This window comes from Cheilinus undulatus, linkage group 22, assembly GCF_018320785.1.
Source record: "Cheilinus undulatus linkage group 22, ASM1832078v1, whole genome shotgun sequence".
In the NCBI taxonomy this organism is placed as follows: Eukaryota; Metazoa; Chordata; class Actinopteri; order Labriformes; family Labridae; genus Cheilinus; species Cheilinus undulatus.
Genome location: NC_054886.1, coordinates 10430191 through 10454416, shown reverse-complemented (window position 1 = coordinate 10454416; position 24226 = coordinate 10430191). Strand labels below are relative to the sequence as shown.

General features: G+C 38.6%; 3 protein-coding genes across 8 annotated transcripts in view; all 3 read left to right on the top strand.

Moving 5' to 3' along the window:
• Positions 1-5402, top strand: part of map4k2 (mitogen-activated protein kinase kinase kinase kinase 2) — a 42445-nt gene extending 37043 nt beyond the window's left edge. For all 4 annotated transcript variants that reach the window (XM_041779434.1, XM_041779432.1, XM_041779433.1 and 1 more), the window contains one exon: positions 1453-5402. In XM_041779434.1, coding sequence (XP_041635368.1) covers positions 1453-1540 — 88 coding nt within the window. In that variant the 3' untranslated portion in view covers positions 1541-5402. The remainder of the gene's footprint in view (positions 1-1452) is intronic.
• A 1246-nt stretch (positions 5403-6648) lies between these two features.
• LOC121504803 (RNA-binding protein 4.1-like) lies at positions 6649-12166 on the top strand. Of its 3 annotated transcripts, XM_041779863.1 has the most exons (5): positions 6682-6715; positions 7884-7968; positions 8515-8944; positions 9259-9999; positions 10577-12166. In XM_041779863.1, the coding sequence occupies exons 3-4, from the start codon at positions 8533-8535 to the stop codon at positions 9990-9992; spliced, it is 1146 nt and encodes a 381-aa protein (XP_041635797.1). In that variant the 5' UTR covers positions 6682-6715; positions 7884-7968; positions 8515-8532; the 3' UTR covers positions 9993-9999; positions 10577-12166. The 3 variants fall into 3 exon arrangements, with proteins under 3 accessions (XP_041635798.1, XP_041635797.1, XP_041635799.1); XM_041779864.1 differs by lacking the exon at positions 7884-7968 and having other exon boundaries at positions 6649-6715; XM_041779865.1 differs by lacking the exon at positions 7884-7968 and having other exon boundaries at positions 6692-6814.
• Positions 12167-13625: 1459 nt separating this feature from the next.
• Positions 13626-22417, top strand: rbm4.1 (RNA binding motif protein 4.1). Its single transcript, XM_041779595.1, has 3 exons — positions 13626-13708; positions 16549-16972; positions 18866-22417. The coding sequence occupies exons 2-3, from the start codon at positions 16567-16569 to the stop codon at positions 19705-19707; spliced, it is 1248 nt and encodes a 415-aa protein (XP_041635529.1). The 5' UTR covers positions 13626-13708; positions 16549-16566; the 3' UTR covers positions 19708-22417.
• Positions 22418-24226: the final 1809 nt, after the last annotated feature.

The following is a 24226-nucleotide window of genomic DNA, read 5'->3' as shown; positions in this document are numbered from 1 at the left end:
GCAGGTGAAGTGATGCACCCATCATGCCTAGTACCTACTGTACAAGCCTGTGGGGGCAGTGCTATGATCTGGGGTTGCTGCAGTTGGTCAGGTCTAGGTTCTGCAACATTATGTGTCCAAAGAATGAGGTCAGCTGACTACCTGAATATACTGAATGACCAGGTTATTCCATCAATGGATTTTTTCTTCCCTAATGGCACGGGCATATTCCAAGATGACAATGCCAGGATTCATCGGGCTCAAATTGTGAAAGAGTGGTTCAGGGAGCATGAGACATCATTTTCACACATGGATTGGCCACCACAGAGTCCAGACCTTAACCCCATTGAGAATCTTTGGGATGTGCTGGAGAAGGCTTTGTGCAGTGGTCAGACACTCCCATCATCAATACAAGATCTTGGTGAAAAATTAATGCAACACTGGATGGAAATAAATCTTGTGACATTGCAGAAGCTTATCGAAACAATCGAATACATGCTGTAATCAAAGCTAAAGGTGGTCCAATGAAATATTAGAGTGTGTGACCTTTTTTTGGTGGCGACTGTGTTTTTTGGCCAGGCAGTGTATGAAATCAACAAACTTAAAATCTTTATTTCCTCAAAAATAAATCTATAGATCATCCTTAATAAATTCAGCAAGTTTTCTTCTACAACAGGATAACAAGTTTTTCTCCATAAATTCATCAAGTTGTCTATGCATTTAACATTTTTTCCTTCAATATTTTCAACAAGTTTCTCTCTTTAAATTTAACAAGTTTTCTCTCATAAATTCAGTACTTATGAGTTTCTTTAATTTATTTAAAAGGTTTTCTTCCATATATTTTGCTATTTTCCCCCACAAATTCAACAAGTTTCTCATATAAATTGAAATAATAATAATAATTTTAAAAAGTATTCTTCAACAACAAGATAACAAGTTTCTCTCCATAAATTCATCAAGTTTCTCTGTAATTCTGGTAGTTTTCTTCAACAAATTTCATCCATGACTTTAACATTTTTACTTCTATTATTTAAGCAACTTTACTTTCATACATTCAGAAGGTTACCTCAAAAATAATTTGCTTTTTTCAGAATATATTTGACAAGTTTACACCATGAATTTGGTAACGTTGGTTGCTGTTTTAGAGGCAAGGTTAAAAGCTCAAGATTATTTCTTAAAATGCTCTATTTTGTAGATAATCCCACATTCTCAGATTACTGTAATAGAGTAGGAAAAAGATTTATATGGTTATGTCATTTAGAAAATACAACACTTGTAAAACAGTACAAAGTATAAGTCATGTGTATGTTTTAGTATATTTTTATTAGTACTATTTTTTCCTCTTTCTGTGATGAATACTATTACTGCTGCTTTTAACCAGACAATGCTCAAATGTACATACAGCAGCTGACACATGATGTTGAACTGTGGATGATCTCTAATATTCAAGCCTTCATGCTTTTCTTTCCAAAGGGACATTATCCTTCAGAGCACGCCGACAGACGAGCCGTCAGCTCTGAGTAACCTCTACATCCTGACGGGACATGAGAGCAGCTACTGAGAGAAAACAAGGTCTTCTGAAATAACTCAGAGGAAAACGAGCTCTAAAGACGGTCACTGAAACTACTTCCTGTTTGACTGAAGCTGTGGGGGCATAAAGTGATTACTGCTGTCAGCTACAGAGGCCCGCAGGGTGGATTTTTTAATAACTTGTCTGTTTTGGTTTGATTAGAGTTATATGTAATTAGGGGCGTTGCTGATATGCTACCATGAACTATCTTTAAAACAAAAACAGGCTTCAGTAACCAAACGGCTGACGTCACTCAGAGTTCATCTGATAATTTATTCAGCCTGCGCTCTGTAGATGGGACTCACAACATAGAAAAAAGGCCAACGGGTGCTCTGAGTTCCAGTTGAGAGAACTGTGAGTGCAGCAGCAAAAACAGCTGATCCTGAGTGCTAATAACACTGAACTGCACTAGTTTGTGTAGAAAAAAGACACTGCAAGTGTCAAACAATTGGACAAAAACCCTGGAAAAATAGAATTACTGCCTGGTGGTTGTAAACCTCTGCAAAGTGTCCACTTATTTCACAGTGAAAGTACATTAGGAGGTCTGAAAGTATGTGATGTTTCTACGTCAGATTAATTTGTTGAAATCTAAGAGACAGGGGCTAAATATATGACCCCCAAAGACCTATACCTATGACATTTGAGGTCAAATATCTAGCCAGTTAATTGATTAATCATAGTGAATGTTGTGAGAGCTTGAGGAAAATCCCTTCAAGCATTCATGAGATATTGTGTTCACAAGCAAGGCATGAACATGAGGGCCAAAGACCTTGACTTATTACCTGTGACTTAGGAAATCTGATTATTCCATCCTTAAATCAGTGTAAAAAGCACATTCAACCTTACATTGACAAAAACTGGTCATAACATCTTTAAATTAGGGTGAAAGTATTTTTTTAAGTTTGATGAAAATCTCTCAAAGTATTTATGAGCTATCATGCACACAAGCAAGGGATAAACATGAGGCCCAAAGACCTTGGCCACTGACTTATGACCTCTAAAACAAGAATATTCCACCATTAAATCAGGGTGTAAATGTTTGGAGAAAATAGTGTAGTGTTCATGAAGTATCCTGTTCACAGGAGTGACCTGGAAAGCAAAGGGTGAACATAAGGCTCACTGACCTTGACTTTTGACCTCTGACATCTAAATTCTAATCAGTTCATTCTTGGGTCATAGTGAATAATTGTGAAAAGCTTGAAGTAAATCTTTCAAAGCATTATTAAGTGAGGGATAAACATTAGGCCGAAAGACTTCGACCATGCTCAAAGCATTCATTAAATATTGTGTTCACGAAGAAGGTATGAACATGGGACCAAAGACCTTAACCTTTGATGGATGACCTCCAAAATCAGATTATTCAATCCTTAAATCAAGGTGAAAATGTGTGTTTATTGTGAATCTTTTATGAGATATTTTGCTCACAGGGCTGGCCTGGATAGTAAGGTATGAACATGAGGCCCACTGACCTTGACCTTTGGTTGTTAACCTCTAAATTCTAATCAATTCATCCTTTGTGCAAAGTTTGAAGTTTATCTGTCAAAGTATCAACATGATATCTCGATGACAAACAAAACATGAGGCCTAAAGACCATAATCTTTGTTCGTTATCCTTGAAAATATACATATTGACCTGTGCAAAGTTTTATGGAAATCCCTCAAAGCACAAGACCCAGTAACTCTGCTTTTAAATGCTAGTATTTTCATCCTTGAATTAGGTTAAAGGTTTGTGTAAAGTTTGAAAAAGTGTCCCTGAAATGATCTATGTTCAAATATGACTGGTACAGCTGCGCATATGGGCACGGACAACCTGAAAACATGTCCCCCTGGCCTCAGCTATTATATTTAAGGAGGCATGAAAAAAGATGGACACAGCATGATGATATTATGGTTATTATATACAAAGATAGAAGACTGCATGATGAGTCATTAATCCTGAACTTGTTACATCTATTGAATGCAGATGTCAGATTCCACAACTGGATTGTCTGTCGCGATGGTCACTGTGTCAGATTAGGCCGTTCCCAACCTTTCTCCTTGGATCTAAGGAAGCAGAAAAAGTGATACAACATAAATATTAACAGCTAAAAAGTGTACAGAATGGGCCTGTGTATGTTTCAGTAAGGACCACAAGAAAAACATATGATTTGCTGTTATATTTTTCTTTATTAGCAGTTATTAATTTGCATTTATTGCTGTCATTTATATTTGGCGGTGTGGCTGTTCTGGGATCCCCCTACCCTTCCACGTGGTAAGCATTAAGCAAGAACAGCACATGTCAGAGAGTTAGAAGCAGCATATAGGAGGAGCTGGGGTGGAGGAGGGTTGCAAAAAGCAGCTTGCAGCAAAGAGTAGCGAAGCTAGAGCAGCTTAAATATGGCAACCTGAGTGTGAATAGCCAACAGCATGCTTAAAAGTGAAAAAGCTGGCTGTCAGCTGATGAGGGCTTGCATGAGATCAGCTGATCTCAATTATAAAGCAGTGCTTGACTCCATGGCCTGCCTGAACTAACGCAATACACTCGTGTGTAAATAGATGTCAGCACCTGCACAACTTTAGTCCATTATAGTCTAATGCTCAGACTGACAAACACTGCATTCAATAAAATAGATTATAATAATGGTACAAGAAAGGACGTCTGGATGTAACAGTCACATCCTCCTCACCAAATATTCTGTCAGAGATGAAGAATTTTGTATTAATGTGACCTCTGGATAGACGTTACCATGACTAGTTAATTTTTGCAAACCTAATTTTATCAAGCACAGATCAGGTCAGTAAAGCCTTGTGCCCCTCTGAGACCTCAGGGCCTGGACCTCAGGTTGGGAGCCAATGGATTCGAAGATCACAGAGCCATACTTTTGTGCTATGACTTGACCCACAAGCATGGCAGATGACTCAGTGTACAACCAGTCAACAGGACTGATATGATGACTTTGTAAGAAGGATCATTGTTGGTCATTTTTGCAGTTGTTGATTCAGATGTTTACTGATCTGTAACTTGACTATGTTAAAGCTGAAGCTCAACAGCTGGTGTCACATTGTTTTAGTTTCATGCAGGTTTCACTGAAAAACAGCGCTCTTCCCCCTTATCTGTGAGTGAGAACAGAAACAGCATGTTATGGCGCGTTTAGGGTCAATTAACCGTGACATTTTAAACTGTGGTTCATCATGTCAGCGTATAAGCATCTCTTCCCTAGTTAGGAGGTTGCAAGGCATCCCAGTTTGGCCTTGACTGCTGTTTACTTTGGTGCACTACACAAGATAAAACCATCAACTTTTAGGGCCAACAGGTCACAGACCTCTTCAACTATGGGACTGAGCCTAAACCGTAGTCATGTGCAGCCTAACCTTGGCATGGTTTGTCTGTGTCCTGAATGTCATAAAGAACCAGAGAGCCTATCAAAACATCCCCTCACCCTTTATCATGATCTTCTAAAATCTGTGAATGTGCTGGCGTAGAAGATTTTACCCAATGTGCCGCCATGTTTAGAGCTGATATGAGAATCTGATTGGACCTTTCATAAGTGCCATGACCATGTTTGCCTCTCCTTCATCTCATTAATCCTGTTTACATCCAGCTAAATCTACATTTGATGTACCCTAGAGAGTGTACCAGTTAAACCTGACTAAAATGTAAAGTCCACTACATTAAAGTTTCGTGTGTACTGCTATTTATGGAAAAGGGATGTGTTTATGTAACACTCACATTTCCTTGAGATATACTTGAAGGACGTAATATGCATTTAGATTTTTTTTTATTATTATTTCTGTGTACATTTGATGTATATAACAACACAGTCAACTTTTACAGGACGTCATGGGTTGTAGTATGAAAAATAAAAATTTTAATACCCCATAAAGCCTCAAAGCTTCAGAGTGGTGAAGATTCTTTGGTAAACATAGGAAAGTTACAGTCAGAGTGAAAATAACGATAGGAATAAACATAACAGTTAAATCTGCTCTTCTACAGGCATAATACTAAATAAAAATAGTCACAGTATGTCAGAGAGGGAGCTAGAGATAGGAATGTACAGGCAGTCAAAGTCAAAGCAGATGGTAACAGCTTCTATTGAATGCATACATACATACATGCAACTGGATAGAAATATTTTCTTTTTACATATAGCTGGAAAAATATTGATTTATATGACACTATTTTCAATCTGTCCTGCAATGTAGGTGGATTTAATTGCACTGGATTGAGAGTGTCCAAACTACTGCCCTTTGGACCGACTACAGCCATGGTCCAATTTCAATAGACTCAATAAATCAGTAAGAAATGTATGTAAAAGATTTTGCTTTTTATGCTTTTTAGGCCAAAGACATTTTTATAGTAGACCTACAAACAGATTCTTGTCAGTATCATTCATGTCATTTCTTGTCAAGCCATAGCCATGTGAGAGGACTGAGACCTCTTAATTGTTTTTTGTTTTTTGATTCACAATTTTTTCAAATTCTGGAAAAAGGCAGAATTCTGAAAAATAAGGCCAACTATTTTCTCAGTTCGAAACATAAAATTCCTTCAAAAAATTCAGTCAAATTTAAAACATTACTCTCAGAAATCTGCAAAAAGAAAAAAAAAATCTCAATTTAAAGCCAAAATTCTCAGAATTATGGTTATTTTTCTCAGATAAAAAACATTAAAAGTCACAATGACTGACTTTTATTTCTCAGAATTCTGACTTACTTTTCAGAATACAGAAAAAGTAGTTGGATCTCATTTAATTCCAGTGGCCTTAATTTTTCCGTGTTCATTTTTGTATTGATTTTCATCAAAATTAGTAACATTTTTTTTCTTTTGTTGATGTGTGTTCTGAAGAAAGAATTTCTACTACAAAGAATAGGCCATACAAAATGAATGAAGGTGTTCATCACTGAGATTTATTTAATCTCCTTATTACTAAAAGTCCAATCTGAAAACTTCATCCCTCAGATGTATTTCATCTCAAAATCACTTTATTTCTGATCTAAAAACCCTTAGTTTCTCTAGTTTTTATTCAACAATAGTTTTCTCTGGGTATCAGAGGGCTGATGTGGTATTTTAAGTACATCCAAACAGCAGGGGGCGGTGATGAAACAGGAAGAAGAAGAAAAGAGGCGGCAGACGAAGCTCCGTCATTTCTCTCTCCATTCATTGGAGTTTGGGCCTTCGTAGTTTCAGAGGTGAGTTTATGGACTTTAAAGTTACAGTATGAGACAGGACACGTGTAGAAAGTGGCTGATATTATAACAGATTAATACCTGGTCGGTAAATTAAAACAGGTGAGTCATGTACCCGCGGGTGAGCAGAAACTTGTAGCTTCTTAGCAAACATGCTAGCTAGCTAGCTACGTGTTAGCATAATAAATTCATACGCATGTATCAGCCAGACACACAAACGTCTTTATTTTATCATGTTCAGATGAAAATGGATGTTATTTATCCGGGGCGACGTGGCTACAGGCTGTTGTAGCTGTTAATAGTTCGTTAAAAACATTAAAAATGCTTGTAATGTCACAGTTATCATGCTAGCTCCTAGTGCCAGTTTGTTTTTTCCTTCTGATGAAACTTTGAGAGTAAACAAACCGCCGCAAGTTTTCAGTTTAAGACCAAATGAACCAGCATTGGGTTAAGCTTACAGGGGACTTTATTATTCAACTCCACCTGTTTTAATAATATATTGTATAAAACGAAGTGAAGCTTGCAACATGTGATAACTAATATTAAGAAGTTTGCAACTATTGATGCCTAGGATTTATGATTCCGGTACTTAAATAGTTTTTTATATTAGAAATACAGTGACTCTGAAAAGTAGATCCTTTACTGGTGTTTAGAATAACAAGCTTATTGTTTATACTGACAATATGGATACAGTATAATCTGTATTACATTGATTGTAAATATTAACTTTTAAGGTTATATCACTGGGCGAAAATTTTCTGCCAGTATTAACAAGTGTTATATTGACTATATCAGCTATAAATATTTATTTTAGCTGTAAATATCAACCTTTATTGGCAGTGAATATTGGCCTTTATCATTTGTTAATATCAGTCTTGTTCAATGGCAAATATCAGCCTTTACAGAATAAAAATTAGCATTTATCAACTGTAAATGTTTGCCTTCATAAAAAATTAATATCCGCCTTTTTCAACAGCATGGCACATTGGTCTTTTATCAACTGAAAGTAGGCCTCTATCAAAAGTTGATATGCCTTGATATGTCTACCTTTATCAGAAGCAAAATATCCACCTTTAATAGTGGTGAATATCAGCCTTTATAAATGGTTATTATTTGTCTCTATCAACTTTAAATATTTGTTTTTACCATTGGTTTGTATTTTTTTTCAAAGAAAAATGTCTGCCTTTATCAATGTGATATATCGACCTGTATCAGCTGCAAATATCAAGCGCTATCAACTGTTGATATCAGCCTAAGTAAGTAAATATTGGCTTAATTCAGCCTTTATTACCTTTAAGTATTGGCCTCTGTCAACTGTAAATAATGGCGGTTAATATCAGCCTATATCGGCTGTAAATCTTGACCTTTATCAACCATAAATATCTGCCTATATTTGCCTATATTTCACAGCGTTTGTGGAATTTAAGGTAGGACCAACAGACATGTCTGCTAATGTGTTTTTTGATGTTTTTTCCTTAATCTTTAAAGTTAAAGTGTGAGTGAAAGACTAAAGTTTTAGGTCTGAGCAACATTTATGTGGCCATATTGGTTTAATGCTTTTGTAAATGGCCCATGTAGCAATATTTGATGGTTTTTATCAGCTGATAAGGACATTAAACTGATGCATCAGTTCATCCTTAATCTATTGTATTATTTTTGTTATGCTTGTGTTGTATCAAAGTATAAGATCTTGATATCGTGACGTCTCTAAAGTTCTATAAACAATTTAAATCCCTTAAATAAATTTCAATCCTCAGTTCTGGTTTCATGGATAATGTAACACATTTTTCTGATTCTTCCAGGACACACAGAGCTTCATCATGGTGAAAATTTTCATCGGTAACCTGTCCTGTGACACCACAAAAGAAGAGCTGCGTGAACTCTTTGAGAAGTACGGCACAGTCACAGAATATGACGTGGTCAAAAACTTCGGGTTTGTGCACATGAGCAGCATGTCTGACGCAGAGGAGGCCATCAAAAACCTCAACCAGCACCAGTTGCATGGCTGGCGCATGAACGTGGAGTTGAGCAAAGGGAGGCCCAAGTCCACCACAAAGCTGCATGTCAGCAACCTTGGCGACGGTGTTGACACTGATATGCTGAAGGCCAAGTTTGAAGAGTTTGGCCCAGTTGTGGAGTGCGACATAGTGAAAGACTACGCCTTTGTGCACATGGAGCGAATGGAGGACGCCATGGAGGCCATCGATAAGCTTGACAACAAAGCCTACAAAGGTGAACTCCTAAGCAGGAGGAGCTAGTAGTCTTCTGCTGTTTGTATTTCTGTCGCCTTAGAGCAGTGAAATCCACTGAATGATAATCTTAAAGTACGGGTGGACCGAAAATAATCACTGATAAGTTTGTTGAACCAGTTGCAGTGTTACTCGTGAATAAGCAATGGCATTAAATCCCCTGCGCCTGGCACGGCTGGGTGTCTCGCTTCGCTCTGTGATTGTCCGTCAAATGCATTTAAGGTGTTTGATAGTCGGTAAGCAGCTTTCCGTGTCAGATTCCCTCGGTCTCATGCTGGTCTTCTCTCTTCTCACAAGGCAAGCTGATGAGCGTACAGCTGTCCACCAGTCGGCTTCGCACCGCCCCGGGAATGGGAGATCATACCGGCTGCTATGTCTGCGGGAAACATGGTCACTGGTCGAAAGACTGTCACGTCGGTCGGAACGGTAGCCACGGTGATGGGCCAAGAGGTCGCAGAGGCCCCCCACCACGCGGTCCCCCAGGTTATGGCAGGGGCAGCTATGGGATGCCACCTCCAGGAGACGATTACATGGGTGGCTCTGCGTATAGTCGGGCGAGTTACGGAGGCGGGATACCACCTCCCCCTCGTAGGCTCAGCGGCTACGGTGCCGAGTTGGGTGATCGGTACAGAGCGGCAGCCTATCCTGAGAGATCATCGGCTTATGATCGTGACCGCATCTATAGTAGTATTGACTACTATGAGAAGTACAGAGCCCGCCCCTATGGCTCGAGCTATTTCGAAGATGGTCGCTTGCCCTATATCCCCCCTCCCCCTCCTCCCCCCTCCTCTCTTTCAAAGCTGTCCTCCAGTTTAGATCCATACGACCGTCGACTTCTTCCTCCACCTTCATCAGCCTCTGCAGCTGCCGCTTACTATGCACGAGACCGCAGCCCGATTAAACGAGTACCCGCGGTCCCGGCAGCTTACTCCTATGAGCGAACACGCCTGTCTCCGGTGTCGTCCTCCAGGAGCTCCTATGCTGCTCCACGAGCCAAGGATCATTACGCGCCACGCTATGCCCCTTACTGAAGCCAAGGTGAGCAACATCCTTTACAAAGTATAAGGGATTTAATTGTAAATAATGACTGGTAAGTAGGTGGGTTCTTTAATATCTGAAGGTTGTTTTCTTTCTAGGCTTGGGATGGGTGTCTGAAATGCATTAGTATAAATAATAATCTGTCACAAAACTTAGTAGTGATGGAAATGCCTGTATTCTTTTGACACTTTTCATTCAAAATGATATGATACAAGAATTTCCAGACATTCTGAACTATTTGGTCAAATATGGCTCTGCTAAGAGGAACAGAGAGAGAGTAAAAGTACTTTACGGCTCCTAAAAAGTGTCAGTGTTACTTTTAATTGAAACACAAAAACCATCTCATCTATGCCCTCTGGTTATTGGAAGGTGTAGATTAGATGTTTTTCCTTTTTTTTAAAAATCTAGATATTATACAAGTATGATTTCATTGGAATCAATTTATTGCCCAGGCCTATGGACTGTTATACTGATATTTCTGCCTTCGATACCCATCCCTTTAACAAGTTTTATATCAAGAGAATCTGCTGTGGGATAGAACTGTGTCTAACGTGGGATTCCTTTGCTTCCTTTCTAGGTTTGTTTGCAAACTGCCAGACTCTTTCTTTACCATAATTTCTTCAGGCTTCAGGATTCCATCTGCAGAGTAAAACAGATCGATGAATGAATGAGGATTAGAAATGAGACGAGGTGCCTGAGACACCTGTAGATGGATCGTCTTTTTTCAGTCACATTAGAGTTTGCAAACACTGATGTATAAAATAAACAATAATCTACTCTTTCTCTTTGCAGGTTTCAGATCAGTTTTAACAATGTTTTGTTCTTGTTTCTTCTTCACTTTGAGCTAAGTGTAAAGGTTAAGAAAAGTTAACTGTTTGGCTTCTGTTGGTCATTAGATGAGGTTCATGTTTCACTGATAAATGTGGACATTTAGATTTGTTTCTGTTTTTGATTGCATAAGACCACATTTTGAATCTTAACTTCCTTTTGGCTGGCTACCCATAATGATGATTTTAAATATGTGGATGACCACGGACATATGGAAAGTTTCAACTGATTTCTAACATAATTCTCTGAACGCTTACACTAGATGATTCAGCAAGACTGTGAGACTACACACCTGCTGTTTGTAGGGAAAATGTCAGAGCATAGATTCCACAGACATGAGATCTCAGAAACTCAGGATCAAGCGTGACTTAAGAAGGAAAATAAAACAGGGCGATAGATGTTTGCAGCTGGCATTCATTTGCTTTTGCAGTAAAAAGCAAAAGATAAAAGGGATTTGAAGTGAAATCCTATCCGAGAAAACGTTATAGTTGTGTTCATGTTGCTGTAAATGTAAGCAACATCTGATAGTGATGCTTCTCCATCTGCTCGCTCATCGGCTACTGCAGGTTCATCAAATTCTGCTTGATCTGGAATCATAAATTTTAAAATGTATGAAATTTCAGATTGGGGGAGGCGCTGTCAATCAGAAGCAGTAAAATGATTACAGTTAATTACAATACATGAGGATTATTTTGCCAATAATTAGCTCAGACCAGTCCTAAATTTGGGTCTCAAATCGTCATCTTTGTAGCCAGCTAAAGGCCCATCACATGAATAATTCTAAGAACATGAAAAGATGAATCAACATTATTTTATTTTTCTATCAGATAAAAATGATCTCAAACATTCCAGCCTCTTAATTTAGTTGAACTAGTGTCATCAAAATATAAAGGAGATCATTTTTTAACACTTCCCAATGCTTCACATAAATTGAGGTCAATATTTTTGGAATAAAAGTGTTAGATGACACCAAAACAGGACTACTGTCTAATGTGATCAGTGAAAAGGCTAAGTAGCAAATTGATTTCATTATCTTATGACTTTTTTCTCTGCTAACAACATACAAAAACCAGTCATGTGGTTAGCTTTAGTCTTGGGTAGGTGTTCTTTGTGTATCATAGCGTGAATGTGAGGCAGGATTTGGGACTGTCAAAGTCAGGAGGCACCTTGTTTTGTTAAAGATGCCTTTGTTTGTTTGTTTGTTTGTTTGTTTTGCAGATATAAAGGTGGGTTTGAAGTTTGTATCTTTCATACTAGCTGTAAAAGTACCAGCACATAAAACAAATGTAAAATTGACATGATTTTTAATAAAGCCAAAGGTATTTTGGTGATTTTGACAGTTTCTAGTCTGTTGTTTGAAGCCTGTTTTGAGTCTTGTTTCATGTTGCTTCTATGTTCAAGTAAAGTTTTACAGTAAAACAGTTTAAATGCAGTGTTTTCTATTAAGTCTTATTACAGTTTAAGAGCTGTGTAATGGTGACCCATTTTTAATCAGTACAAATGTTTTTATTCCTACATAAGTGTCACAAGTAAACAACATGATGGATGTTGAGTCATAGTTTGATCGGAGATGGGCACTCGATTCAGTGATTAGAATTACCCATAATTTTACATAAGGAAAAAAGTATAGCTTTCATGACCATTTATTATATAAACATTTTAAAATCAAGATGCAAATACTAATTTAATCAGCTAAACCCTGAATAAAGCCAATTTAAACTGCTTTGAAATACATTTAGCAACATACTGGCTATTTAATATATTTTACACACATCTTCCTTTTTATGGATTTATTGATGAATATAAAAGTGACATCAATTACTATAGCCAAATGTTTCCAGTTTCATAGGGAGAACCTTACAGATATGAAAAATCAGAGACAACAGAAATGTTTCTTTTAAATGTTTTCATGGTAGAAAGGATGTTTTCTTCATGTTTACAGTTTCTTGATATTTACAGTCCACTTCTAGTGGATGTTACAGTTTCAGTTGTGAGAGACTTTCATAAGATTTAAATCATTAATCATGACTAATCTTTCAAACTGTTTTTGTGACTTTTTTTTCCTACTTTCTTACACCAAGGTTAACTGATACAGACCTGCTTTTTAGGTAGATTGAAGACTTCCAACATGTATGGAGCCATGGTAAAAGGGACATATCATGAAATAGAAAGAAACAGGAGAAGCATAAAAAGGAAAATGCTTCATAACACTAGGTTCAGATGACTTCTGAGTTGTCCACTGAGCTGTTTGTGAGTTTTTAAAGTGAAATGAGACGTGAAGGAGTGGTGGTGGACTTTTTATATCACTGTGGCTGCAGGGAGTTGTTATGTAGCTTAAACAAAGTTTGTTGAAAGGAATATTAAAGCATGGGTTTAATTGCGATTTTATAAAAAGTGCATAAATTGTAGACTGTAGTTAATTGTGATTAATGCCATGCTGATTTTGAAAGCCCTGATATTAAGATTTTTAAAAACAACTTCGTTATTTTAACATAAAAGGGAGCATAACTATTCTGAGCACTGAAGGTTATTATTTGGCCTATAAAGAGCAATATGCCTTAATCTAGCTTTACTTTGAAGGTATAGAAATCAAAAGATTGACTCAAGTGTGGACTAAGGTTAAAGAAATTTTTATTTGGACTCTGAGTTTTTATTTTTCTAGTGTAAAATATTTCCGTGGTTTCTGATTCAAGAAGAGATCGAGAAGAAAAGCCTATTTTCAGAGCTTTTTAAGTACTTCTGCCATCATAATGGCGGCAACTATATACTTCCGGTTCAATTCACAGTTGTGGAACCTTGCCGAGTAAGAACGAATATCCGGACGCAGCCCGGCATTCATTTCATTCTCTGAGGGTCGACACACGTTTTTCAGCTTTACAAGGTAAGTATCCACTGATTTTAACTTTAATAGCAACTAAAAAATCCTAATATAGATAAACAATCCAGTCACAATCACTATTAAAGGTTATTTCTGTCCGAATTAAATCGGGATTACGTAAATGGATGTGGAGGCTAAGCTAATTTACAGCTGGACTAGCTGAAGGCGTGCTGCGTGGTTGGGTTGACCAAAAACGTGCAAATACGCCTTACGTAACTTTGATGCTCTCAATATCTCAACAAATAAAAAAATACTGGCTCAGCATAAAATCGAGGTTTCGATTAATCGGCTAATATGACGGCTAGTATATCTGCAGCTGCTCTTGTTAGACATGATGTGTAGCATGTGATGTGGACTGAGAAAATGTGTACAGTATTGTGGGTGTGCGACGATGGCATCTATTTATAATGCAGTTTAATGGGCTAGATTAAAAATAAAGGGTGTCATTCCTTCTCTATATTTTGTAGACGACACTGGCTCCTAAACTATTGTTCAAACAGTCTAGTGGATTTTACAATTTTATCCAGACATCTGCAGTTTACTTCTGGATCATGGCCTACCTATGAAAAAACTATTAATAAGTATCCATTGCATGAAGATATGCATTATTGTACATTTCAGCTGAAATGATATGCATGCCCATATATATTCTGTTCATTCAAGCTCTCATTTCTTTGTTGGGACTCCTTTTGCATGAATTAATTTTTACCAATACACTGTGGTATGAAGGCAATCAGCCCATGGTACTGCTGAGGTGTTCGTAAGCCCAGGTTGCTCTGGTTGCAGCCTTTTGCTTGTTTGTATTGTTGGCTCTGTGGTCTTTTCTGATGTAACTGGTGTCACAGTTTTACTGCTGACCGTTAAGTACTAAATTATGTCGCTCACTTCCTGTTTTAAGGAATTTATCTGTACCTCTGAGAAATGTATGCTATCAGAAAAGGGTTGGCTGAGCCATAAAGTATGTCTGACATGAATATTAGAAAAGTAATTTAAGTGACTTTGCAATTGCCTGAACAAAAAAATAAATGACAGTGGCTCATTAATTGGACTTTGTGAACCCACAAAGAGTTTCCGGGTTATGTTAACATCTCTGAAAGCCAAGCAGTTGCATTAAGGTTCTCTATCTATGAAACTGAAATCTGAAGGTTTACTTTTAGACTCATGTGAAGATAGTTTGGGGCTTTGGTGGGCCCCAGAAGATTTTCAGGTTTCAGATTAGGCCACAGCATACTGAAGGTTGTGAAAGGCTGCTCTGTAGGCTTCTGGCTCAGCCAGTTTCAGTCAAGCAAATGATACAATAATGAGAGAACCAGTTTCTAGTAGTTTAAGCTTCACTGTGGACAGGTGATAAGGAAATCAGCACCTCCATAAAGCTTGTCAACAGGCAGAAACATGTAGGAATCCTAGAGGACAAGTCAGTTCACTCTGTAATGTTACTGATTTATATTGAGCTTAGAAATATGCATCCCAACATGTGAAATAAAAGAGTATTTTTCTAAAATACTGTGATCTTATAGGGACTTTAAAGTCTAACAGATGCTTTAAAATAATATACAGGAATAAATCCCTGCAAATACTAACCTGTTTTCCTCATACAAACTTACTATCTAATATTATCTATAATAATATTAATGTAGACCTACTGTAATTATATTTCTTATAATTCAAGTTTTTGTATAAAATTAGTATAAGTATAAAATAAACACTGATGTAATATAAATACTAGCAAAACAGGCAGGAAACATAGACATCGGTTAGTGTTGCAGAAATTTGGTACAACTTTGCAGAGGTTTCATAAATGAATGACCAGTCAAACTGCATGCTCCTGTCTTTACTAAGTCCATTAGCATCGTGACAAGATCAGTTTCATTCTTGCAAACTATCAGAGCTAAAGCTGTCCCATTACTCCTTACAGTCATTTTTTCCTGCTTAGTTTTCCAAACACCTTATTACGTGTACACTTACATTCTCTACTGTGATATTCAAACAACATAAACCATTGTTAGTGAAAAGTGGTGCTTATAAACATGGTTTTTGAGGAGATAGGAGAAGTTTAGAATTGCCTTTACAGTTCACTTGCCAACAACTACCCTGTACTTTGGCATGGCCGCATTCACATCTCTGAAGTACCATTCCTAAATTCACATGAACTGTGCTTGAGACCACCCCTTGAAGCGAATGGTACATCTGAACAAATGGAATCGAACTTTGGGGCAAGTGTTCAGTTCATCAGAGCCTGGGTCCCTAATGTGAACCCACCCTATAGTACACATCTAGACCCACAGATTGTTTAAAAAAAACACAATTTCTCAATAACACAAAACCTAACAACAATGTGATTGTATATTTACTTCCTACAGACTAACATTGTATCATATTACTTGGAGTTAAAATACAAATTTTGGTGCAAAATTGATCATTCCAAACAATTGTAAATCTAATCTAATGCAAATATCTGTCACAATATCTATCTACCCCCAATCATTCAATCCTTTGTTTGTCATTAACGGTAAGGAGGAGTTACTACAGTGTTTGCAGCCTGTTGATGCTCTTGTCAAGGACAAAGACTTTAAAGATTTGAGGCCAAGTGCTATTTAGAATCATGAACAGCAGCTTTAGGCACTAATTATTCAAATGTATTCAAGCTGAGGCACGCAGACTATTTTGATATGTTGTTTTTGGCAAGGCATGGAATCAACAATGAAAGGCATTATTTTTAATTAATCCTTAAGTTAGTCTCATGAATAAAATGCAGCTTTTGATGATGATTAGCTCATTTTTAAGAATTCCAGATGTTCGAGATTTTAATGTGTTAAGGATCTTTGTTTCCTCTCCTCCCGTAGTGACTTGGACACTTCAAAATGGTGAAAATCTTCATTGGAAACTTGGCCCAGGAAACCACATCAGATGAACTCCGCTCTCTTTTCTCCCAGTATGGAAAGATCGCAGAATGCACAATTGTCAAGAACTTTGGCTTTGTGCACATGGACAACAAAGCAGAGGCTGAAGAAGCCATCAGTAACCTCCATCATTACGAGCTCAACGGTCAGCCCATGAACGTAGAGCTGAGCCGAGGGAAGTCCAGAGGATCCACCAAACTACACGTAGGAAACATTGCCTGCACCAACCAGGAGCTGAGAGCAAAGTTTGAAGAGTTTGGATCTGTGCTGGAGTGTGACATAGTAAAAAATTATGCTTTTGTTCACATGGAGCGAATGGAGGACGCCATGGAGGCCATTAATCAGTTAGACAACACAGCTTTTAAAGGTGAACTTTCAGGTTAAGCATATTATTTCAAGTGTATTAAATTCTGTTCTTCTAAATTGATAGGTAAGTCATAGATGGGTAACAGGTAAGTAAAAAGAAAAAGATGTAGGGATAACAGTCAGGCAGCCATGAATACTTACTTTAAAGCTGGTATCCGTAATGAAATCGGTAAGTACAGCCTATGTATCTCAGAAAGTTCTGATTAACCTTGTGTATCTTTATTCTTCAAATGGAAGCATAAACACCAAAGACAGATGCACGTATGGTTTTGTGGTAATTGATATCTGTGAGCAAATTTTAGCAGCTTTCAGTAATATTCAATACTCATACATTGAATTCTTGTATCAACACAGGCACCGAAGTTTATCACCCAAGCAGTCAAATTCAAGCCTTATTGCTTGTGTAGAACAAGCTAATTCCTGTTACAAGGTTGTTTTTAACATGCAGCCTTTGAGGAGTACAACCTCCTTTCCAAAGAAGTCCTGGCACGGCCTAAAATGTAAATATAAACAGAAATAAATGACTTTAAAGTCTCATAGACCCATATTTTATTCACAATATAACATAAATAACATATCAGATGTTGAAACTGAAACATTTTACCATTTCATGAAAAATATTTGCTCATTCTAAATTTGTTGGCAGCAACGCATCTTAAAAAAGTAGGTACCGGGCCATGTTTACTATTGGGTAACATTCCCTCTTTTGCCATTTTTTTCCCAGCTAAATACTCCTGATTCTTCTTTGGCACACCATTATCTGACCACAGAACAGTTTTCCAATTTGCCTCAGTGTATTTTAAATGAGCTTTGGTTCTTTCTTCTTCTAGTGATATTTGGCCCCCAGGGCCACTGCATTAAAAACAGACAAATTATTCTGTGCTGGAAATCACTGCACGGGCTCAGGAACTCTTGGCCGTGCCATCAACAACTGATAGTTAAAGCTGGAACATGCACTGAAGAAGCCATGTGTGAACAAAATCAAGAACTGCCGCTGTCTTCTCTCTCTCATCCAAAGCTCATTTAAAATGGACTGAGGCTAATTGGAAAACTGTTCTGTGGTCAGATGAATCTGGACTATCGAGCTGCTAGAATCCTACATCAGACAAGACTGGGAGAACATTCTTCTCCCAAGTCTCAATCAACTGGTCTCCTCACTTCCCAGACGTTTACAGACTGTTGTTAAAAGAGGAGTGATTAAAATGTGGGTCTGTGGGATTTGACAATCATTTCCTTTTTTTTTTTTTTTTTTAAACCTTTTACACAGTGACAACATTTTTTGAGCTGGGATTGTAAATGCATCCTATGCAGAGTAAATTTATCACTAATTGAGTGCTACTGATAGACAATATTCTGCAGAAAGTTACGGATTTCAGCTTTAATGGATATATTAAGTTATGCTTGATTGCTGTATAGGGAGTACATGGACGGTTAAGGCTCATTTATGCTCCACATTCAATGCGGATATTGGTGGTTCTTTGGGTTGTACTTGTAATTTCGTCTGTATTTCTGCACGCTTCTTAAAGCCTTCAAATTCAGACCAAATGTTGCGATACCCTCAGAATTCTTTAGGGCAACATTAAGCGTTGAGGCTATTAGCATATTTATGTTAATCACCGGGGAACAGGAAAAGACAGTTACAAAAGCACAGCCGGGACGGGAGATGAATGTCTGTATCAGCGCGCCCATGCATGGATGAATATTTGACCTCCAGTCGTGCACGGATACGTTGGTAGTGACGGTTAAATAGTACAACATACTGATGTATTTTTATATGTCTAAAAAAGCATAAATGAGCCTTTAGGGGATAGATTTATGAAAAGCAGGAAATGTTTCTGATATTACTTGGCATCACTTCAGGTATGAGACCCTTATTGAATCTTTTCTTTTGAAGGCAAACTGATGAGTGTGAAGCTTTCGACTAGCCGCCTGCGTACTGCGCCGGGAATGGGAGACAGATCGGGTTGTTATCGTTGCGGGCAGGAAGGCCACTGGTCCAAAGAGTGCCCTCTAGACCAAAATGGCTATCACGGAAACGGCTCAGAGCCAAACTCTGATGGATACGATGGCTCGAGATACGGTGGGCGTGGTCACAGCAGGGGTTATCATCCAGACTTCAGCAGCGAGCCAGATTACAGTGCTGGCTACCCTCCTGTTCATGGTTTTCCACGGGGTGCTGCTCCCAGCAGCGCCATGGCAGGGTACAGAAGGGGCACAGGCTACGAGAGTGCAATGAGGTACGGGCCGCCCCCGGGTTACGGCATTAGCGCCGTCCCTGACCATAGCATGGCTCGGATGTACGGCAGTGAGGCGGCTTACAGGAGCAGCGGCTCATTCTATGGCGCGGTTCCGCCCTACCCGATGCGCCGGTCGCCCTACGAGGAACGGGATCCGTACGGTGTCGTGGACTACTACGAGAAGTACAGGGCCAGTTATTTCGAAGATCGCCACGCCGTCCCCATGCCTGCTCCTACGACCTCCTCCTCCACGGGTTTAATGAGGGAGCGTCTGCCGCCCTCTAGCCACGAACTTTACGAATGTCCTCCCCTCCCTCCTCCACCGGCCCCTGTCCCCTCATACTACCCACGTGAGCGGAGTCCGATTCGGAGAGTTCCTGCCGAGGCCGACGCATATGCATACGAGCGTTCGCGCCTTTCCCCGGCTACCCTCCAAAGAAGTTCTGCCTACGAGGTTCCGCGGGATCAGGGTGCTGAACGGGCACGGTACCCTTACTGATTCTGAAGCCTAGTAAAGCTGGGCGCCACTTAGTGGTTAGGATAGCCTAAGTGCCATTGGAAAAGCTGATAATAACCATTAATCAATACATAACATGGTAATTTTAGAGCTACCGGTCATTCATCTGCATATGAAGCTTAAAATCATGAGTACTCATTCCAGGTTCTTCTTGAAAATGCAGTAAAACTAGTGCTTTCATTGTCTTATTTCTGTGTTGTGGTATTAGTGAAGCTCTGAGATAGTCTAGCCTTAGTGTAGATGTACAGATACAGACTTTATCTACATCCTGGTTGAGTGTAGCTACATGTTTTTATTAAGGTTTAGTTTATAGGGACAAATAAGCACATGGTGCATGTTCTGAGGTAAGTCTCAAGGTGTTTTCAGACTAAAAGCAAAGCAGAACTCTTCATGTGGACAAATTAATTGCAAACTTAAGAAATCTGCTTTTTGAAATGTGACTTCATGACACTCGCCAAGTCAGAAAAATTAACCAAACTGAGAAATTTGCATGGAGGTGTTACAAAAGCATTAGAGAGCGTTGACACTCCTTATTGCCGAAATTCTTTTTGAAAATGTACCATCAAACCTGCATCATGATGTAGTGGATCTGTCATTATTTTGTAATGTTTATAGCTAACGCAGTGGTAAGCCTGGCTACACACTAGACTTTTCAAGCCTTGTTGCATCAGATTATTTTACCAAATAATACTCAAGTGTGTGGTGTCAATTTAACTGACCCTGACCCAGTCAGAGCCATCTTCCAGATAAGACAATCTGTACAAAATACCCACAATAGTCTGGCATAGCTGCTGTTGATATCATTAATGACTTGTCCTGCAGACCTCCTACAGGTCTAGTCAGATGAGGGAGACAAGCCCTCAGGCATTCAGTCTACGACCTCAGATTGAAAACAGCGTTGATTGACTGCTGTACTGTTTTGCCTGAATAAATAAGTTTGCTTGAGAATCGAGATTTATGTTGGGGCTTTTTATGCCTTTATTATAGAGGTAGAAAAGTGGGTAGAGGAAAAACGGGGACAAAATACTGGAGAATGACTTGCTTGAAAGGAGCCACAGGCAGGACATAGGGCCCAGCCCAACCTAACCATCAAGCCATCTGCACCCTTTTCAATGACTTTGACCTTTATTCGTCTCTACTTCAAGACTTAAAAGTACCTGTCTTTTTCCAAACTAGACCAGTTGGCACAGCTGTAAACAGCAGAAAATTTGGGCATTTTGATAGCGCTTCTGTATGCAGAAATCTTTTCCTGTCCCATCTGGAGTTCAGTGGGTGATAGGATGTCGTCAGCAAACAAGTGAGAGCGAGCAGACTGGGAAATGTCACCAACCTAATGTTACGTACTTTAACAGCTGTGCCTTGGGCCAAGTGGACTCTCCACTGTTAAATCTTTACTACAAACAGCAGGGTTTTGATCTCATAGTCAGGCTTAATTTACTAGTCTGTGTGTTCAGAGGATTATAATGATTGAAACCAGCCAAATGTCTCTACCTCTGTTGTCCCCCATGTTTTTAAAATCAATATGACTTTGGTTGAAAAAACTTGGACAGCCATGGTCTAATGGTGTTGTGCTTCAAACACCATTAGATATGCTTTTTTCTTTGTGTCACCGTGTTTATAGATGGATGGTTGCATCCATTTCGAGAGCCCGACAGGCAATGATGGAGTTATGCCAGGCTCGTCTAGTGTTTAGCCAGCCTTAGCTAGATTTCAGCCAAGCTGCTGGACAGAGATGGACAGGTTGATGTAACAGGCTTTATGTGCCTCTGGTTATTGTTGTGAACCCAAACATGACTATTTTTTGCTCTCTGATGTAGAAAGGCGAGTAAATGTTTGGCACTTGAGTGAAACAAACCTGAGTGAACACGTCCTGGGGTAAACTTGTGTGAGTGAAGTGCAGTGATAATTCTCTTTGCTTTTGGTTCAAACACACCTTTAGGGTTATATTCAAGACATTTCTTTGGTAGTATCTTATGTGTTCATCTGTACATTAAAGTGTTGATGTATGTGTAAATCAGGCATTTTCAGACCAAGGAGATCAGGGTGTTTTCAACAATTTTCATTTACAATAATACAAGAGTGATAATTGCCTGCAGGGGGAGGTAAAGTAGCACCACATAGATTGGGGATGGTGCAGTTGTGTTTTCAAATGGGTTTCTAATAACCTGAGAGGAGTTTTATAGACTTAACTATTGATCCACTTCCTCATGTTTCTTTTCAAGTTCTCTATAGTCTAGGGCTGGTGCAAGGGCTTTTATATTTTGCAATTCAGCTAATATTTTCACCCAATCAGAGTACCTGCAGGGGAGCCACTTGCAGCTGAACAAGACCCTCAAATGTTTTTTAAAAAATTGGATCAGTCCCATTGCATTTCATGTGAACCCCTGGTCTGAAAATGACGACTGTTACTGCATATGTGAAGCTTGACACATTTAATTACTGTACACTTCATCACTTGTGTTGTTTAACCTGTGGATTGTGCTCTTTTACCAAAAATGGATGTGCACAGTAGAAAAAAAAAATCTGTTAAGTGTCTGGGTAATATTGAACCTTTTGTGAAGATATGTCTTTATCTCCTTTTTTTTCTTTTGATAGTGACACATTAATAACATTAAGTTTTATTGCTGTAAACAGATGTGAAGTTTCACATATTTAACACGTTTAACTTCCATGATTAAAGTTGACTCAAATACCTTTTGGGTGTCTTGTTTTCAATAATTTTATTGCAGTTCAAATCTGTGGAACTTGAGCCTGAAGTTACGCTCTAACTGAAAAGGAAAGGAGCTTCATTACTTCGTTTATCTTCTTTGACTAGGTAACACTGGACCATCCTTTACCAACGGAGAGATGAGAAGACATGTCAGGGTACCAAAGTATAATTTATTTTGAAAGGGCATTACACCATATGGAAATCAAGAAAACGGCTAGCTTCACTCGTTTTTCGTTTCTGGACAGAAACCCAAAAAAAAACCAAAAAACTATTGACCGCCAGTTTTCCTCTTTTGGTTTTTGAATTGAAATGGTAAAACGAAGATGTTAAAGTTGGTGTGGTGAGAGTTTAAAAATCACAACCATTTCAAGTGATAAAGTTGTCATATTTCCACAAATTGTGGTTATTATATTTCTCATGATTATGAAGGTAAGGCGAGAAAAATGTGTAGCCGTTGAAAGTTTTTTAGTTTACAGTTTTTAGTGCCTCTCACATAACGAGCTGAAAGAAAAAAAACAGTAGACTTTTGTAATATACAGAAAAGAGAGAATGAAAGAAAGAATTGATAGGTAAAACATGCCGAGTGATAGATGCGAATTTTGTAGTCCATCAAGGTTAAAGGGTTAGGGAAAAGTGGATAGGAAAGGACTTAGGAAGTTTTTTTTTTTTTGGACGTTTTGAACAGACACCAGTTTAGAACTTGGCTTGCTTTTAGAAGACAATTTTTACAACAAGAACAAAAAACATTCTGCCTGTGTAAAAACCTCATGGCGGGGCCATGTTGTCTCCAGAGTCTGATGTCTTGCCATGGCACTGAAAGAAGCCTAACTACAAGAAAATGGAGACTATTCCTTCCAGGTTCCCCAAATCATTTCTCAACTGTATTTTTCACAACCTAGAATTAACTTCTCATGCTATCATGTGAAGCTTACAGGTCTGTGACTAAAGCTGTTGCTGTTGCTGTGTTAATGCATTATTCGCCATGAAACAGGACATTGTCTTGTTCAGGGGCTTTAAACACCTGTACTGCTACAAATACTGAGAGAGAAACAAAGCTAGTTGGGCAAATTAGAAAAGCAATACAGGCTATTTTGGTGGGTTGGAAAGGTCCCTTGGAGCTAAATTAATAGAAAGTCCCCCATTTTGAATTTTAGGTTTCAACTTTTTTATTTCCAAAAGTCCTCTTCTTTCATAATTAAGACATTAGTGAATTGTATACTAACAGAAATATATAGTGCCTAACAAACCCACCAGACCACCACCCAGAGCAAGGTCCATGCCACAGCTGCACCAAATCAACAGCACTGGCAAAATTTGGCAAAACCAAAATCATTTTCCATACTTTCACAATGGTCAACCTGCCAACCCATAGAAGCTCCCCAACCGAAATGACACCCCAAATGCCAAACTACAATTACTACCGTTATCCATGAATTCTCAAATTTACAGCACTTCATGATGCTAGGTGGTCCAATAAATCCGCCAAGCACGTGCACATATCCACACAGTCAAAAATAAAAGCAAGAGTAAGAGTTAAGATAAAAGTTAAAAAGAGTAATGTTCAGCATTTCAATCGCTCTGGGGGCTCAAAAAAAAAAAACAAGATCAACATACCAGCTGCACCCCTGTGTTTACATCTCATTTCTCATTTGCTGGCATAAGGAATCCTACTGTACTGTGGCCGTGTGGCGGGCAGGCAGAAGAGCAAGCGCTGTCCCCCCGGAAAATGATGTCGCAGGAAGCCTATCAATATAATCAATCAATGGTCTCCAGGTTGTATAAAATTTATCA

Excerpts from the sequence above, each read along its gene's own strand:
- LOC121504803 (XM_041779864.1), top strand. The coding sequence starts at position 8,533 with ATGGTGAAAATTTTCATCGGTAACCTGTCCTGTGACACCACAAAAGAA. Across the intron at positions 8,945-9,258 it reads TGACAACAAAGCCTACAAAG|GCAAGCTGATGAGCGTACAG; the intron begins GTGAACTCCTAA and ends TCTTCTCACAAG.
- rbm4.1 (XM_041779595.1), top strand. The coding sequence starts at position 16,567 with ATGGTGAAAATCTTCATTGGAAACTTGGCCCAGGAAACCACATCAGAT. Across the intron at positions 16,973-18,865 it reads AGACAACACAGCTTTTAAAG|GCAAACTGATGAGTGTGAAG; the intron begins GTGAACTTTCAG and ends TTTCTTTTGAAG.